Source organism: Osmerus mordax, chromosome 14, assembly GCF_038355195.1.
Source record: "Osmerus mordax isolate fOsmMor3 chromosome 14, fOsmMor3.pri, whole genome shotgun sequence".
NCBI lineage: Eukaryota > Metazoa > Chordata > Actinopteri > Osmeriformes > Osmeridae > Osmerus > Osmerus mordax.
Genome location: NC_090063.1, coordinates 10,648,303 through 10,664,759, shown reverse-complemented (window position 1 = coordinate 10,664,759; position 16,457 = coordinate 10,648,303). Strand labels below are relative to the sequence as shown.

General features: G+C 47.0%; 1 protein-coding gene across 1 annotated transcript in view; it reads left to right on the top strand.

Moving 5' to 3' along the window:
- LOC136956407 (slit homolog 2 protein-like) overlaps nucleotides 1-16,457 on the top strand; it is a 17,378-nt gene extending 921 nt beyond the window's left edge. Inside the window, exons 2-24 of the mRNA XM_067250309.1 lie at nucleotides 126-149; nucleotides 2,297-2,447; nucleotides 2,691-2,765; nucleotides 3,041-3,184; nucleotides 3,372-3,515; nucleotides 3,636-3,802; nucleotides 4,092-4,224; nucleotides 4,733-4,801; nucleotides 5,266-5,337; nucleotides 5,854-5,925; nucleotides 6,056-6,127; nucleotides 6,256-6,419; nucleotides 7,289-7,413; nucleotides 7,585-7,682; nucleotides 8,478-8,617; nucleotides 10,336-10,429; nucleotides 11,319-11,456; nucleotides 11,595-11,835; nucleotides 11,962-12,092; nucleotides 12,243-12,397; nucleotides 12,562-12,883; nucleotides 13,170-13,384; nucleotides 14,495-16,457. Coding sequence (XP_067106410.1) covers nucleotides 126-149; nucleotides 2,297-2,447; nucleotides 2,691-2,765; nucleotides 3,041-3,184; nucleotides 3,372-3,515; nucleotides 3,636-3,802; nucleotides 4,092-4,224; nucleotides 4,733-4,801; nucleotides 5,266-5,337; nucleotides 5,854-5,925; nucleotides 6,056-6,127; nucleotides 6,256-6,419; nucleotides 7,289-7,413; nucleotides 7,585-7,682; nucleotides 8,478-8,617; nucleotides 10,336-10,429; nucleotides 11,319-11,456; nucleotides 11,595-11,835; nucleotides 11,962-12,092; nucleotides 12,243-12,397; nucleotides 12,562-12,883; nucleotides 13,170-13,384; nucleotides 14,495-14,757 — 3,209 coding nt within the window. The 3' untranslated portion in view covers nucleotides 14,758-16,457. The remainder of the gene's footprint in view (nucleotides 1-125; nucleotides 150-2,296; nucleotides 2,448-2,690; nucleotides 2,766-3,040; nucleotides 3,185-3,371; nucleotides 3,516-3,635; nucleotides 3,803-4,091; nucleotides 4,225-4,732; nucleotides 4,802-5,265; nucleotides 5,338-5,853; nucleotides 5,926-6,055; nucleotides 6,128-6,255; nucleotides 6,420-7,288; nucleotides 7,414-7,584; nucleotides 7,683-8,477; nucleotides 8,618-10,335; nucleotides 10,430-11,318; nucleotides 11,457-11,594; nucleotides 11,836-11,961; nucleotides 12,093-12,242; nucleotides 12,398-12,561; nucleotides 12,884-13,169; nucleotides 13,385-14,494) is intronic.

Below are 16,457 nucleotides of genomic sequence, written 5' to 3'. Positions count from 1 at the left end.
CACACACACACACCTCCATTCATGCTGTAATTTCTGTTGAAGGGGTATGTTACACCGTTGCTCGTTTTTTCTCTTCATTATTCTACCACTCCTTCTCTCTTTTTCTCTCTCCTTCTCTTCATTAGCTAGAGAACAGTATTTCATCCCAGGTATTGTATGGGCAGCATGTGTGTGAGGCATTAGATTGCTGACTGCACACACACACACGCACACACTCATACACGCAAACACATAGCTTTGCTCTTGGAAATTGGCAGCATAAACTTACACGTGTTTAAGTCACAAAGATGGGGTGTGATTGGTTAGAGCACCTAACCACCGACCAAAAGCTGGCCAGTAGGAAAGCTCTGCATGAAGCCCATCCCTGTGTTTTGATTCATAGTAACAGTATCCTGCAGACAAGTTTCTACTTGTTTATGTATTTGTGTGTATTTTAGTGTGTGTATGTGTGTGTGTGTGTGTGTGTGTGTGTGTATCTGTGTGTGTGTGTGAAAGTATACAATAGGATCACAGAGACAGTGTTCAAAGTCCTTTAGCGTTTCTGCTTGGTACATTCAGATGATAGCTCTGGGTGTATGTTCGCGTGCGCGCACAAATGTGCTTTTCATTTGCTGAACATCAAAAGGTCATGCAGTCGAGAAATGCTGTGAGAAATGCAAATGAGACATGAATATGAGCTAGGTGGCAGGGCTAAAGACAGTCATTAGCGAAGCGGCACATGGGGGAGTGTGTGCTGGTGTGTGTGCTGGTGTGTGTGCTGGTGTGTGTGCTGGTGTGTGTGTGTGTGTGTGCATCATTAACTCAGAAGCTGGTAGGGGTTCACGTGTTCACGTAGCCTGCCTTGGTGAAACTGAATAATATAGCTGATTTTAGGGTAGGACATTTGAATAAATATGATCCTCTCTGTATTAGCAATACTGTGGTCTTTGATACAGCTTTGTTAGAAATACTAACAAATTCAATGTACATTACAAATAATATTCACTTAAAAAGCCTTGCCGGCTTCATACAACCTTTTGTAATACTTTCCGATATTTCATTTTCCATTTTACTGTCTTTTGATTTCGCAAAAGATGAACTGAGCACCTTCACATTTATGCACCACCTCTCAGCCAATCCCGATGCTTGGATCTCAACTTGCCTCGGATGAGCCCCTCTTTACTAGCTTTTCCTTCTTTGTTCAATAAAAGAGTGCAATCCCTTCTTCTCTCCCCTAAAGCTTCTCACACACACTCAGGAGTACACCATGTGGGCTGTAAGTAACACACACACACACACACACTACTCCTACCTCTTTGAGTCTGACCCCTCTATCTCTCACCCTGAGTTGACCCCCTGGACCTGATTCCCTGTTGACCTTTGAACCTTGTCCTGTGTCTACAAAGAACAACAACGACAAGGAAATGCATACATGGAGCTGATGCACACTTGTGGGATGTTGGTTTTGTATGTTTGGGAGTATGTGTGTCTGTGCGTGTCAGTTCGGTGCGTCTCTTGACTTCAGAACTGCTGTATTGTCCTCCTCAGTGTGCCCCTCTCTCCTGCTGTATTGTATTTAACATGTCTTTTATCTGCAACTAACATCAACCTGTCCAACATGTCCCACTGCTCTCTCCCTGTGCCTCTCTCTGTCTCCCTCCCTGTTTTCTCCCCGACTCTCTTCCTTTCCAACCCTCTGAACCTCTCCTTTCATGACCCCAGCTCCATCTCTCTTTCTCCTGCCCTCCTTTCATCTATCCCATCCTTCCTTCCAATCTCTCTCTCCTTCCCTCTTTGTCCTCCCTCCCTCCCTCCATCCACCCCCTCTCTCTCCTTCTCTCTCTCTCTCTCCCTGCCTCCTCCCTACCTCCCTCGCTCCCTGCTGTTCCTGTGGAGGAGAAGAGAGCGAGCTGTTCCTTTGTGCTTGATCTAACCATGTGTCTGGCTGCACCTGATGGTAGAACATGGTTCTGTCAAGCACCATGGAACGGCCCAGCGAAGGCTGCAGCATGGCAAGACCCAAGAGACAGCCTCCCCCCTGTGTGTGTGTGTGTGTGTGTGTTTGAAAAGTAGGGTCACAATGTGTCTGTGTATGAACATGAGTGTATGGCTGTTCTATTCACCCTGCGTTTCTCCCCATGTTTTCTGTTCTGTGGTCATGTTGCGGCTCAACCAATGAGGACTTTCCTTCATGTGTCCATCCGTGTTCCATGTCTATTGGTTGTGTTGTGGTTATGTCGTGACCCCTACTACTGATGCCACAGCGGTCATGTTGCGGTCGCGTTGCTGTCACTAACGGTTGCATTGGGGTCGGCAGGCTCGGAGGACTACCGCAGTAAGCTGGGAGGGGACTGCTTCGCTGACCTAGCCTGTCCTGAGAAGTGTCGCTGTGAAGGAACCACGGTCGACTGCTCCAACCAGAAGCTGACCAAGATCCCTGATCACATCCCACAGTACACCGCCGAGCTGTGAGTCCACACCGCATCCTTATGTGTGTGTGTGTGTGAGGGGGGGGAGTTGTCTGGTTAGGCATTTGTGCGAGTGTGTTCGTCAAAGTCCTCCAGTGAATAAAGACTTCTGCCTCTCCTTTTCCCTCTCATCTCTTCCCTCATTCCTCCTCTCTCCTCCCCTCTCTCCTCCTCTCATGTCTCCTCATCTCTCTCCCCCTCTCCCCCCTCTCCTCCTCACCCCTCCTCTCTCTCTCCATCTAGGCGTCTAAACAACAACGAGTTCACAGTACTGGAGGCGACGGGCATCTTTAAGAAGCTCCCCCAGCTCAGGAAGATGTGAGTGTCTCCTTGTGGTTATTCTGCAGTCTTCACCACCCCGTCCAGACACAAAGACTCCTAAACGACTGTCTGGCCGTTCAAGAGTCAAACCCACCAGACAAGAAAACAAACCTCTAAAAGAGTGAAGGGAGTCGGGTTTGGGAAGACGTTGACTCTTTTGGATGTGTGAAAGGCGAGCACATCAGTTGATTGCTTTTGAACTTGTTCTCTCTCTCGCTCTCTCTCTCTCATCCTTTTGCCTGTCTGTCCGTCCGTCGGTTGCCCCCCTGCAGTAACCTTAGTAACAATCGTATCAGTGACATCGAGGAGGGGACGTTTGAGGGGGCCACGGGGGTCAACGAGTTGATCCTCACCTCCAACCGTCTGGAGAACATCCATCACCGCATGCTGAAGGGCCTGGGGGGCCTGCGCACACTGTGGGTGTCGACACACACACTCACACGCATGCACATGCACATTCACTCCCTCCTTCACACGTACACTCACAAACATAGGCACACTGATACACCAACACACACAAATATGTGCAAACTTACTTTTTAGATGTTTTTCCTCTGATGGCAACTGTACTAATAATGTGTGTGTGTGTGTGTGTGTGTGCAGGATGCTGAGGAGTAACCGTATCAGCTGTGTCAGTAACAGTAGCTTTGTAGGCCTGAGCTCCGTCCGTCTGCTCTCCCTCTACGACAACCAGATCACCTCCATGAACCTGGGCGCCTTCGACACCCTGCACTCGCTCTCTACACTGTGAGTACACCCACACACACACACACTCACATACAAACAAACCGTAGGTGCTTTGACACCCTGAAGACACACGCACACACACACACACACGTCTAAAACGAAAGCATTCCCCCACCCCAGGAACCTGCTGGCCAACCCGTTCAACTGTAACTGCCACCTGGCCTGGCTGGGGGACTGGCTGAGGAGGAAGAGGATCGTGACTGGGAACCCCCGCTGTCAGAACCCCTACTTTCTGAAAGAGATCCCCATCCAGGATGTAGCCGTCCAGGACTTTGCCTGTGACGACGGTAGGCTCAGACAGACGGCTAGCTTAGCTTGTTTAAAGGTATTAAAATAAGGAATGTTGACGATGGCAGTGTTTAAACCCATCTATCTGTTAATAGCCATAACAATAAAGAAAAGGAAATTGGAAATAACGTGTACATTTCGCTTTTATACAAAGCGATGTAGCGGGGGGAATTGAACATGCGACCCCCTAATGTTCTACCCCTGAGCTATACCCATGCCCAATTAGAATACCACTAAGTATTATATCAATCCCCAGCATAGTAAAAAGCTCCTCACCCACCCCCCCAGGTAACGATGAGAACAGCTGCTCCCCAGTGCTGAGGTGTCCTGCTGAGTGCTCCTGTCTGGACACGGTGGTCCGCTGCAGCAACAAGGGCCTCAGCTCCCTACCTAAGGGCCTACCCAAGGAGACCACGGAGCTGTGAGTTACACACACACACACACACACACACACACACACACACTCTCCCACACTCACATGCAGGCACACACACATTGTGTGCATGTCTACTTCAAGGGAGAGAAAAGTGAAAATGATGGAAACCTCGTTTTAACTGGCTTATACTGGTCAATGTTAGTCAACTGTACTGATGTCGCTAGCTAAGTAGCCTGTAAGCGCAAGTTGTCCTGTCTTCAGTAGGAATATCCTATTCCAAACCCCTCCCTTATTGTCTAAACTCAGAGTGAACTGGGTTGAGAGGAGTGTGTGTGTATATGTGTGTGTTGTTATGGCGGCAGGGGATATTAAACAGTTCTGTTTGTTATTGCTCAGCCTGTAATGGCTATGTCATGGAACTGGAGACGGGGAATGTCCGGAGTCTTGAAAACCCTTCCTTTCTCTCTTCCTCTTTCACTGCCTCTGTTTTCACACCCCTCCTTCTCTCTCTCTCTCTCCCTCTCTTTCCAAATCCCCCTCTCTCTCTTCTCAGTTATTTGGATGGTAACCAGTTCACTCAGGTCCCAGTGGAGCTCTCCAATTACAAGCACTTGACGCTCATGTAGGTGTTACTCACACACACACACCCACATGCACGGTGGCAAGAACACACATACACACACACTCACACACACACACACACACACACACACACACACACACAGACAGACACACATTCACTCACTCACACACACTTTTACCTAACTGTCACACACAGCACTCACATAGAGGGCCCTGTCTCTTGAAACACTGTTGAACACTCTTCACTTTGAAGAGAATGGTGCTGCTTACACACCACTCTGGTTTGCTGTGAATAAGCTCTGTTTTATTTTGTATGTCGCATCATGTGTGTATTTGTGCATATATTTGTGCACAAGTTCCAGTGCCATGTTGCTTGACTGTGTAAGGTTTATATGTCTTGTGTATGTATTTTGTGACATGAGAGAGAGAGAGTATCTGTTTTGGGTCCGACAGTGTGTGTATATACTGTCTGTGTCATAGAGTCTGTTGTGGTTTTTCTTGCAGCGATTTGAGTAACAACCAGATCAGCACGTTGTCCAACCTCAGCCTCAGTAACATGTCTGAGCTGCTTACCCTGTGAGTCTGGCTTCACCCTAGAGTGTATGTGTGGTGAGGGAATGAGAGAGCGTGTCAATGAGGGATGAATAGGGAGTGTGTGTGAGTGTGACAGAGAGAGAAAGTGTGTGTATATTTGTGGATGTGGATGTGACAGACTGACTGTGTGTGTGTACATGCATGTCCATGAGACTGGAGCAGTTTATGTCTGTGTGTGTGTGTGGGGGGGGGGGGGAGGGGGTGTGTGTGTGTGTGTGTGTGTGTGACTGGCGGAAAGAGAGTGTGTGGGTGTGTATGTGCGCGTGAGACAGCTTCTTTCATGTGTGGAGATGAGTTTGCGCCTGCATGCATGTGTATATGTGCGAGTGCATGTAGGTCTGAGGGTGGGTTGCTATGTACTGTTCTTTGTGTGTTCCTGTATGGCCTGATGAGCTTTAGCAAGCACATCTAAACTTCAAACATTAAAAACCACAGTAGTTGTTTGCTACTGTATCCTTTAACACTGACTTGATTGTTGTTGTTGTTGCCATGGTGAAGAATTCTAAGCTATAACCGGTTGAGGTGTATACCAGTCAGAGCCTTCGACGGACTCAAGTCACTACGCTTGCTGTGAGTATCTATGGCAACCACACCTATTTTATTAGGGGGTGTGGGTAATGGTTCTAACTTTGTCTGTAATAACTGGTGTGATCTTGTGTTCTGTCTCTCACTCGGTCTCTCTCTCTCGTTCTTTATTTAGCTCTCTCCATGGGAACGACATTTCTGTGATACCAGAAGGAGCCTTCAAAGATCTGTCCTCTCTCTCCCACCTGTAAGCCACACACGTACAAACTCACTCGCACGCACACTCACAAATAAGCCTCGTGAAAATGTTCACCACAATGTGTAACTGACCTCGCTCTCCTCTTTGTGTGTGTGTTTGTGTGTGTGTCCTGTCAGGGCGCTGGGTGCCAACCCCCTGTACTGTGACTGTCACATGCAGTGGCTGTCTGACTGGGTGAAGAGTGGGTACAAGGAGCCGGGCATCGCCCGCTGTGCTGGCCCCAATGACATGGAGGGGAAACTGCTGCTGACCACGCCTTCCAAGAAGTTCACCTGCACAGGTACACACACACACCATCTCTCTCCCTCACACAGGCAATATCTCACACATGCAAGCGCACATGTACAGACAGAGACATACACACACACAATCTCACAGGCTTAGACACGTAAAGAGACAAACAAACTAACAGTGCATGCACAAATGCACGGATACAGGCCTGCACAAACAACACACACACACAATAAAGAGGCCTGCATGAATGAAAACACACATACACACCAACACACACTTTCTGAATTCTCCCAGAGGACACCACAAGTTGCCAATAATTAATTTCTGCCTGATGGATTTATATTGCTACCATGGTGAATGAAGACATACCCTAATAGATCTGTTCAGAAGGAATAAAAAAAGATATATTCAGTTCAAGATAATTTTTATATACACATGGACTTCTTTTTGACTTATTAACCTGATTTAATCAACACATTATAGAAGTCCCGGGCCCTTGTGGTTTTCTGGTGCCAGGTAATGTAGCCTATCAGAACCCCCTATTCCTGCCTTAACCCTGCCTCCCCAGGTCAATCCACCAAACCCAGCCCAGTCCTTGGAATTTCTCCCGCCCCTTAAACTCTGAATGACCAGAATGCACCTCTCTTCCCCATCACTCCTAATCTCACCCTCAATGGTGTCTCCTTGATCCATTGATGTCATGTTGCAGGGACAACTGTGTGTGATTATCAGTCTGTCTGTGCGCTCCCATTGTGTTTGTCTGTGTGCACGCCTTCATGTGTGTGTGTGGGTACGGTACATGTTTCATTAGGCTCATAATCCAATATTCTGTATCGTTTCTCAAAATGTGTGTTTGCGTGGATGTGTGTGTGTGTGCGCGTTTGTGCATGCGGTTGTGTGTGGGTGTGTCCTCAGGCCCAGTGGATGTAAGCATCCTGGCCAAGTGTGACCCCTGCCTGTCCAACCCCTGTAAGAACGACGGCACCTGCTCCAACGACCCCGTCCACTTCTACCGCTGTACCTGCCCTTATGGATTCAAGGTGCGCACGTACACACACACACACACGCACACACACAGCTTTGTTGTTGTTCTGTGCAGGAGATGCTTTTATCCTATGCCTGTGTTCTATTTGTGGTCTCACTGATCTTTTTTCCTTTGCTGTTCTTATCTCTCTCCGTTCCTGTGTGTGCGTGTGTGTGTGTGTGTACAGGGCCAGGACTGTGAAGAGCCTATTCATGCCTGCATCAGTAACCCCTGTCAGAACGCTGGTACCTGCCACCTGAAGGAAGGAGAGGAGAGCAACTTCTGGTGAGAAACACACATCCACGCCACACACTCACACACACTCATGGAGATGGCTGAGTGTCTGGCGTGGGCCTGTGGTCATGTCCACTGGGGCTCATTTGGGCTTGTTAGTGATGCTTAGTTTTGATGAGAGAATGGGCATCTCTTCATTAGGCTGTTTAGGCTTAATGTGGCCTCCAGAACATACCCTCGTCTGCATTCAAACCAGAAATTATCAACACCCCTGTCGACCTCTCTTCTTTCACTCCCTCCTTGTTTTTCTATCCCTCCTTTTTTCCTCTCCCTTTGGCCCTTTCTTTCTCTTGCTCTATGCCTTTCTCTCTCCACCTCTCCTGCTTCCCCCCACTCTTTCTCTCTGATCCTTCTCTCAGACTCTTTCTCTCTCCTTTTCCTGTGGTTCTGAATTGAGAATAATCATTATGGAGAGCTGTCGTAGACTCAGTAATGAGATATTAATCCTCCTGTCAGTGTTCCGCATAAGAGCTCTTTATTAGACTGTTAAAGGACCGCTGTGTGTGTGGTAGTACTTAATGCTGATTAGTTTGAGGTAACTTCAGTTTATCACAGTAATGTTTTTACCCTGAGGGTAGGCCCAGATGCATTTTGTGTGTGTGTGTGCACTTCATGGTAGTTTAGAAAGACTGTGTTACTACTGTGCACTGCTATTGTTCAGTCAAAAAATGTTTTTTATGACTTTATATAACCTTGTACGTGTGTGTTTGTTTTATAAAGTTAACTGTGTTTTACAAAGTAGTGGGTGTTTATTTCTTGGTGTGCAACATGTGTGTGTGTTCTCAGGTGTGTGTGTCCGGAGGGCTTCGAGGGGGACATGTGTGAGGTCAACAGTGATGACTGTGAGGACAATGACTGTGAAAACAACTCCACCTGTGTAGACGGAATCAACAACTACACCTGCATGTGTTCTCCTGAGTACACTGGTAATACACACACACATACACACACAAACACACACACAAACTCTTTTCTTCACTAACCCTTGTGTGTTTTGACTACTTTCTCGCCTTAGCGTCTTTCTTCTTTCTAGATGTATCTATTGCTGTGGCTTCTGTACTGTGCTAAATGTTGCTAACTGCTAACACGTGTGCCGCTTATGTTATGTTTTTCTATCTGTCTCTCTCTCTCCCTCTCTGTCTCTGTCATTCTATCTGTCCGTCTGCTCTTGTGGCCGCAGCTGCAACCAATGAGGTGGAGAGAGGTTAGTCTGTTCTGTTCTCTCTCTCTCTCTCTCTCTCTCTCTCTCTCTCTCTCTCTCTCTCTCTCTCTCTCTCTCTCTCTCTCTCTCTCTCTCTCTCTCTCTCTCTCTCTCTCTCTCTCTCTCTCTCTCTCCTCTCTCCCTCTCTCCCTCTCTCCCTCCCTCCCTCCCTCCCTCCATCTCCCTTTTCATTCCTACACTCCTGCCTTCCATCTCTCTGCTATATGTGACTCCAGCCCAGTACAACATGGACAGACCCTGTCCTCACATTGATCTCTCACACCTCAAACCTGGCTCAAACTCCCACAGTAGTAAGGACTTTCTCAAGTGCTTGGCACCCTGGCTGCTCTCCAAGGTTTTATCTTCCATCCCTACAAACCATAAAACCCAACATAAAAAGCAGAATATTGCTATCAGGGTGATGTGGGTCTACTGAAAAAGAGTGAGCCCTACATTAATCCCAAATACAGGCCATTCCTAGTATAGTCACATAGATGCTACACTGTAACCCTCGGTCCTTCCAGAAGGATCTACTGTGGGTCAATAGAGCTTCTGGAAGGTTCGATAATGGTACTGAAAGGTTGTGAACTCTGTCACAGACTGGAAACACAATGTATGACGCTTCCTTGGAGACAGGGTCATTTATCAGAGACCCACACACACATGGTATTGACTGACTGGTCATGCTAGAGTCATCCATCACTTCCTACACACAAATTGCACACACACACACTCATACAGTGATTTTTGAGAACTAGGCTGTATAAATTACTAGAGCTAGATCATTCGATTTAATCTTTTATTGATAGGTACTGTAGCTAGGGTACATGCTGAAAAAGAGAAGATTATAAATGGAGCCACATGGTCAAAGAAACGTGTGCAGTTACAATGAAAAAAGCTAATTGTGTTGCTTTTTAATAATTAAAGTAAATCAGAAATATATATTTATCATTATATGAACATGGGGCTTTGAAACAATTTCAATCTAAATGTCCTGAAAGGTTTTACCAAAACCACACTTCAACTCAACATGGTTCTCATGATGACAGCTATGACTCAGCTCATAACACCATATACATTTTAACTCCTCAATTTAGGTTTATTCAAATGAAGGTGTAATCTTTTGTGAATAAAATCACTCCAAAGCAATTATGCACATATGTATAGAAATGTCTGTTCATTGTTAAAATTCAACCAACTGATGGAAGCATTGCCATATAAATAGAAAATAAAATGAATATATTTATAATAACATCAAATAACAAGCGTAAAATTACTTCTGAAGAGTGGATTTGGTGGGCATAACAAAACTAAAATAAGGGTAGTGGACATATTCAAGAATACATTTGGTGTTTGGCACTAATCTTTGTGTGTGCTTGTGTGTGAATGTGTGCTTGTGTGTGTGTGTGCGTGTGTGTGTGTGCTTGTGTGTGTGCAATATAGGTGAGCTGTGCGAAGAAAAATTGGATTTCTGCGCCCCAGAGTTGAACCCTTGTCAGCATGACTCGAAATGCATACTGACTCCACAAGGATACAAGTGAGTGAACACAAACACACGCACGCACACACACATACACACACGTATGGATTGAGGAGTGTCCTTGGTGATAAAACACAGAAAAGCTTAAATATCGAACAATTTTGTAATTTCCAAGTTAAAGTTTCATTATTATTGCCTAATAATAATAATTATTAGGTATTATCAAGTACAGGCAGATTGGAATTATTTGTTCTTGCTCCTCTTGACAACTAGCGGCGTATCTAAACCTTTAATACATAATCTAAACCTGTATAAATATTTTCGAACCTTTATGAGCTACTATACTTATCACAAATATACGTACGATAAATAAGAATCATACATTTTTTATAAAACCGAATAATTCACCCAACGCCTGACAATAACCTAAAGATCAGCAACTAAGAATAGCCTAACATGTCATTGGAGTAAAGTGACTTGTGCTGACAGTTGGAGTTCAATGGAGCATCGGGTCCAGCTGGAGCTCCCTGGTGTTTTTTTAACTAATGTGTGACATCACTCTATCTGGAGATCAGGGTGTGTTTGGGGAAGGTGAAGTGCTACTGTGGCACGCCTGCTGATCGCTTTCCTGTTATATTACAAGATCATAACAAGATCGAGTACTGACTGGGATTCATTCCCTAGTGTGTTGCCCAAGTGTGTGTGGTTGCATCAAGTGAAAGCAAGTTTAAAGCATAGTTTCCCTTGACAATTTTGCCTTTGATTCTACTACATGCTGTTCGATTGAACAGTGATGGACTTTTTAAAGGCTTGTGGAAAGCTTCAAAAGGACAGGACATGTCAATGACAAGCACCCTAGAACATTTTCCCTGTCTGCTCATATACTTATCAGTGTGTCCCATTACCGTGCTGATTGGATGTGTGTGTGTGTGTGTGTTTTCCACAGGTGTGAGTGTACTCCAGGCTACACTGGAGACCACTGTGACCTGGACTTTGATGACTGTGCCGAGAACAAGTGTCAGAATGGTGGACAATGTATCGACGCCGTCAACGGCTACACCTGTGTATGTCCTGAGGGATACAGGTGGGTACACACACACACAGTTGATGTGAAACAAATTGATGTATAAATTGGATTACACACTTCATGACAAGACATGGCGTTTACACATTGCCGTGTTTTTGTTGAACTGGCTCACGTGTGTGTGCGTGTGTGTTGCAGCGGGCTCTTCTGTGAGTCCCCCCCACCCATGGTCCTCCCTCGCACCAGCCCCTGCGACAACCACGAGTGCCTGAACGGGGCGCAGTGCGTTGTCATGGAGATGGACCCCCTCTGCCAGTGTCTCCACGGTTACGAAGGAGAGCGCTGTGAGAAGTTGGTCAGCGTCAACTTCATCAATAGAGAGTCTTACCTTCAGCTGCCTTCCAGCCTGGTCTCCCCTCAGACTAACATCTCACTGCAGGTACACACACACACACGCACACACACACACCCTTAGGTGACTGAATACTTCAAGGACATAAAATCCCAATTATGTAGTGGAGAAAAGTAGGTTTATGTAAAAGCACTGTTTAACTGTGTGTGTCAGATTGCCACAGATGAAGACAGCGGTGTGCTGCTGTACAAAGGAGATAATGACCACATCGCCATGGAGCTGTACCGTGGACGCCTACGCGTCAGCTACGACACTGGATCCTATCCCCCCTCCGCCGTGTACAGGTACACTCACACCATCAGCATCTGAAAGCCTAACATTTCACATAGAAATGCCACACATCTTGCAGATGCATACCAGTCTAGCCTCACCTCTCCACACACACACACACACACACACACTCTGACCTCCTGACCTGATGTTTGGTGTCCCAGTGTGGAGACGGTGAATGACGGCAGCTTCCACGTGGTCGAGCTGGTGGCGTCAGACCAGATCCTGTCTCTGTCCATCGACGGGGGGGCCCCCAAGTCCATCACCTCCCTCAGCAAGCAGTCCACACTCAGCATAGACTCCCCGCTCTATCTGGGAGGTATGGAGACGGGTGTGTGTGTGTGTTTGTGTGTGTGTGGGGGGGGGGCATTGAATGTGTGTATCTATCGGAAACCCCCATATGTGTATGTGGTGTATGTGTGTTGTGTTCCAAGCCATTTTGACTCACCTACAGACTTGACTTCTTCTTTTCCCCCGCCTCAGGAATGCCCAACCGCGTGTCGACCTCTGGAGGCGGGGCGGGCCTCTCGGCTCTGCAGCACACCTCCGGGGGCCGCAACGGCACCAGCTTCCACGGCTGCCTCCGCAACCTCTACATCAACAACCAGCTGCAGGATCTGGGGGCCGGGCTGGGGGCCGGGCCGGGCCGGGGGGTGGAGCCCGGCTGCCAGCCGTGCCAGCGGGGGGCCTGCACCCAGGGGGACTGCCACCCCACGGGGCACAGCGGCTTCACCTGCACCTGCCACCCTGGCTGGACGGGCACCCTGTGTGACCAGCAGGTGAACAACCCCTGCGACGGCAACAAGTGAGTCACTCCGTCTCAGCCGTCTGGTTCGTTCCGCCACGTTATCGATCGGTGTTTTCATGTCGTCTGTTCTTCGAGTTCACTCAATTAGCTCGTCTGATTCGTTTTCGCGATCAATCGTAATGCATGAACCGTTACGTCAAATGGAGTTAGACCTACGGACCTATCAGGCATGTTTGTTTATCATATTAAATGGACACGCTAAAGTGGTTTGGAGAAGGCATGTATAAAACTGGATTTGTGAAACACAATTGAATGCCTCCCCCCCCGCCCTCCCCCCTCTCAGATGTATCCACGGCTCCTGCCTGCCCATCAACTCGTACTCGTACTCGTGTCGCTGCCAGCCGGGTTTCGCCGGCGTGCTCTGTGACGAGGAGGACCAGGACGCCTTTGACCCGTGTCAGGTGACGCACTGCAAGCACGGCTCGTGCCGCCTGTCGGGCCTGGGCAAGGCCTACTGCGAGTGCAGCCCCGGGTACGCGGGAGACACCTGCGACAGAGGTGAGCGGGGGTGTGTGTGGGTGTGGGGGTGGGTGTGACAGCAAGAGTGATGGATTGTCATTTGTCCAACCCTTTGCTGGCTGTAAAGTCTGCCGTGCATGAAGCGTGTATGTGATTAAGTGCGTGTGTGTTTCATTAAGTGTGTTTCTGCGACAGGAACTGGATGTATGATGTTGTGTGTGTGTGTGTGATTGTCCATGTGTGTGAGACAGGATTTGTGTGTGATTGAGTGTGTTTGTGTGATTGTGTGTGAGAGAGTAAGAGTGAGTGTGTGATTAAGTGTGTGTGTGAGAGAGAGAGAGAGAGAGAGAGAGAGAGATAGAGAGAGAGAGAGAGAGAGAGAGAGAGAGAGAGAGAGAGAGAGAGAGAGAGAGAGAGAGAGAGAGAGAGAGAGAGAGAGAGAGAACAACCTCTCTCCACCTCATTGGTTGAGAGGAAGTGTTTGCATGCAGCTGTGTACTGAGCCCCTGAGAGAACGCCCAAAGCGGAGGCCTTGTGGTGTCTGGTGTGATGAGGTCTCGCTCGCCCGTCTTCTCTCTAACTGCCTGTGTTCTGTGTCTCCTGCTCTAACCCCCTCCTCTCTCTGCAACCTCTGACAGCCTCTGAGTCCTCTTTCAACCCCACAAGGGGGGTCACGCAGGTGAGATCTCTCTCTCTCTCTGTCTGTCTCTCTCATTTTCTGGCTCATTCTTTCCCTCCGTTTTGTCCACTTTTCCGCTATCGCAGCATTGTCTTGTCCTCGTTCATCACACAGGAACGGCATCTCTCCAGCCTGTCAGTGTGTCCATGCCGGCTTTGTCCTCCATGAACCCCTCCCTGCTTGTATTACAATCACTTCCTCTCCTGTCCTCCATCCTTTCATCCGACTCACCTCGCTTATTCCGTCTTTCGCTTTACTCACTCCTACAACATCTGTTTGTCCCTCCATCTTTCCCTGCGTCAAACCTATACATACCCCTTCTGCTTTAATCTCCTTACTTTTGTTGACAATATATACCTGTTGTCCTAAATCAAACTCTGGAACTCAAGTGTCCCTCTCTCCCCATCCCCCTCTCTCTTTCTCTTATTCCCTCCCTCTCTCTCCCTCCGACCCCTCCACACGCACACCAGAGGTGGCCTGCCGAGGGGAACGGATCCGAGATGTCTACCACAGACAGCAGGGCTACGCCGCGTGCCAAACCCAGGAGAAGGTCTCCCGCCTAGTGTGCAGGGGCAGCTGCCCGGGGGGGTCAGGGGGCCCGGGGGGGTCCTGCTGCACGCCCCTGAGGAGCAAACGCAGGAAATACACTTTTCAGTGCACCGACGGCTCTTCTTTTGTCCAGGAGGTGGAGAAGGTGGTGAAGTGTGGCTGCACGCAGTGTCCTTCCTTGTAAAGAAAAGAAAGAAAAAGAAAGAAAAAAAAGAAAGAAAAGCTAGATACAACCCCCTCTACCCCTGCCCTCCTTGTTTTGAAGTTGAACCTTGGTGATTTTTTTCCCGTTTTATGGGGTGGGTTGGGTTCATTGCTTTTAGTCCCCCCCCCCCCACACACACCCCTCAGTCCCCACACCCCGTCCAAATCCCGCATCACAAAAGCCGCCCACTCTCTCCTTACCTCCTTCCACCCCGTCCATCCCTCCGTATTTCTGTGACCCCACTTGAAAAAGTCAAAACAGAAAACAGAGAAACATCTAGAAAAAAGTACCTTTTTCTTGCCAGTTCTGGACTGATCTATGCTTCCTTGGTGGGGATGTTGAATTATATTGTAAAATACAAAAAACTGACTTATTTTTTATTATGAAGCGGAGAAAAAGACAAAAAAACGAGTTGACTTTTTTCCAATCTTCTTTTTTTGCCATGATTCTAAAGGTGTGCGACTTTACTCTTCCCACATAGACTGACAGGTCAGTGATGGATGACCACTTCCTGTAGACTACTTCCTGTATCCTGTGTGTGTGTTTTTAGGACTTATCTAAACTGTAACACCACAGACGCACAATCTTGTGCTGCATTGAGGTATAGGGGGGTGAAAGTCTGGATTACCCTCGCACACAAGACCGCTAAGAGACTGTGTCACATTCACAGACACACACCACACGTGCACACACACACATACAAACTTAAGCACACATACACACACACCTGTAGAAAAAGAGTTAATGATTAGTATTGATTGATATTAGTGATCAGGTTAAACATTACCTGTCATTCTCTGCCCGGCTCCTTCATCAATGACAAGTATTTATAGTTTAATAAATACCTGTGCTTATTGAGTAGATCTCCCACGTTTATCTGCCTGATTCCTTTAATATATATTAATTTATATTTGTTCTCATATTTTTGTATTAAAGACATAATCAGTCGCGATAGATTGACTAACATATGGTTGTCCTTTTTTCAGTTGCCTAAGATAAGTTGTTTTTTTTGTTTTGAGTTTTTTGACCACTGAAAAACTATTGTGTTTTGCCGGAAACATTAGTTGCATTTTAATCTGCAAATGTGACGTGAAGACATTGTATATTTTTTGTCGCTTTTTTCCTGAGAGTTTGTACTGTGCCAATACGAAGGTCTTTATATTAGAGTGTAAATGTATAAGTAATTTCCCTGCGTACGTGCTTATGTCACTAAGAAACACGTTGAGTATAGCATCGACCCTAGCAGATACTACTTAGAGCTGTTTTTACCTTTTTAACAAATTTATGCGTAAACAAAAAATACTGTGACTTTTCTAATTAATGAAACTACTTTGTTAGCCCCTTGTCTACAATGTTAACATGTTGCTGCTATGTTTTGTATCTTAGACTTGGATCCTGATCTGTATGTTAGAAAACTCCCAGGCTCCTGCAGTGAGGGTTGCCTTGTGTAATAGATCAATATGCCCCCCCCCCCTCTTGTGCATTGTGCTTTAAATTACTCCCCCTCCTCCTCCTCGTCCCCAGACTAATGTCAGTTTCCTGACTGATATTTGTTAATTAAACACAATATTTACCTCACGTCTCTCACATTTTTTGCATTAAGTTGTTCAAAAACAAAATCTTTCCTTTTTTTTCAGTTAGGCTCCTATAACGTTTAGCCGTTTGGTTGTGTAAGGGAT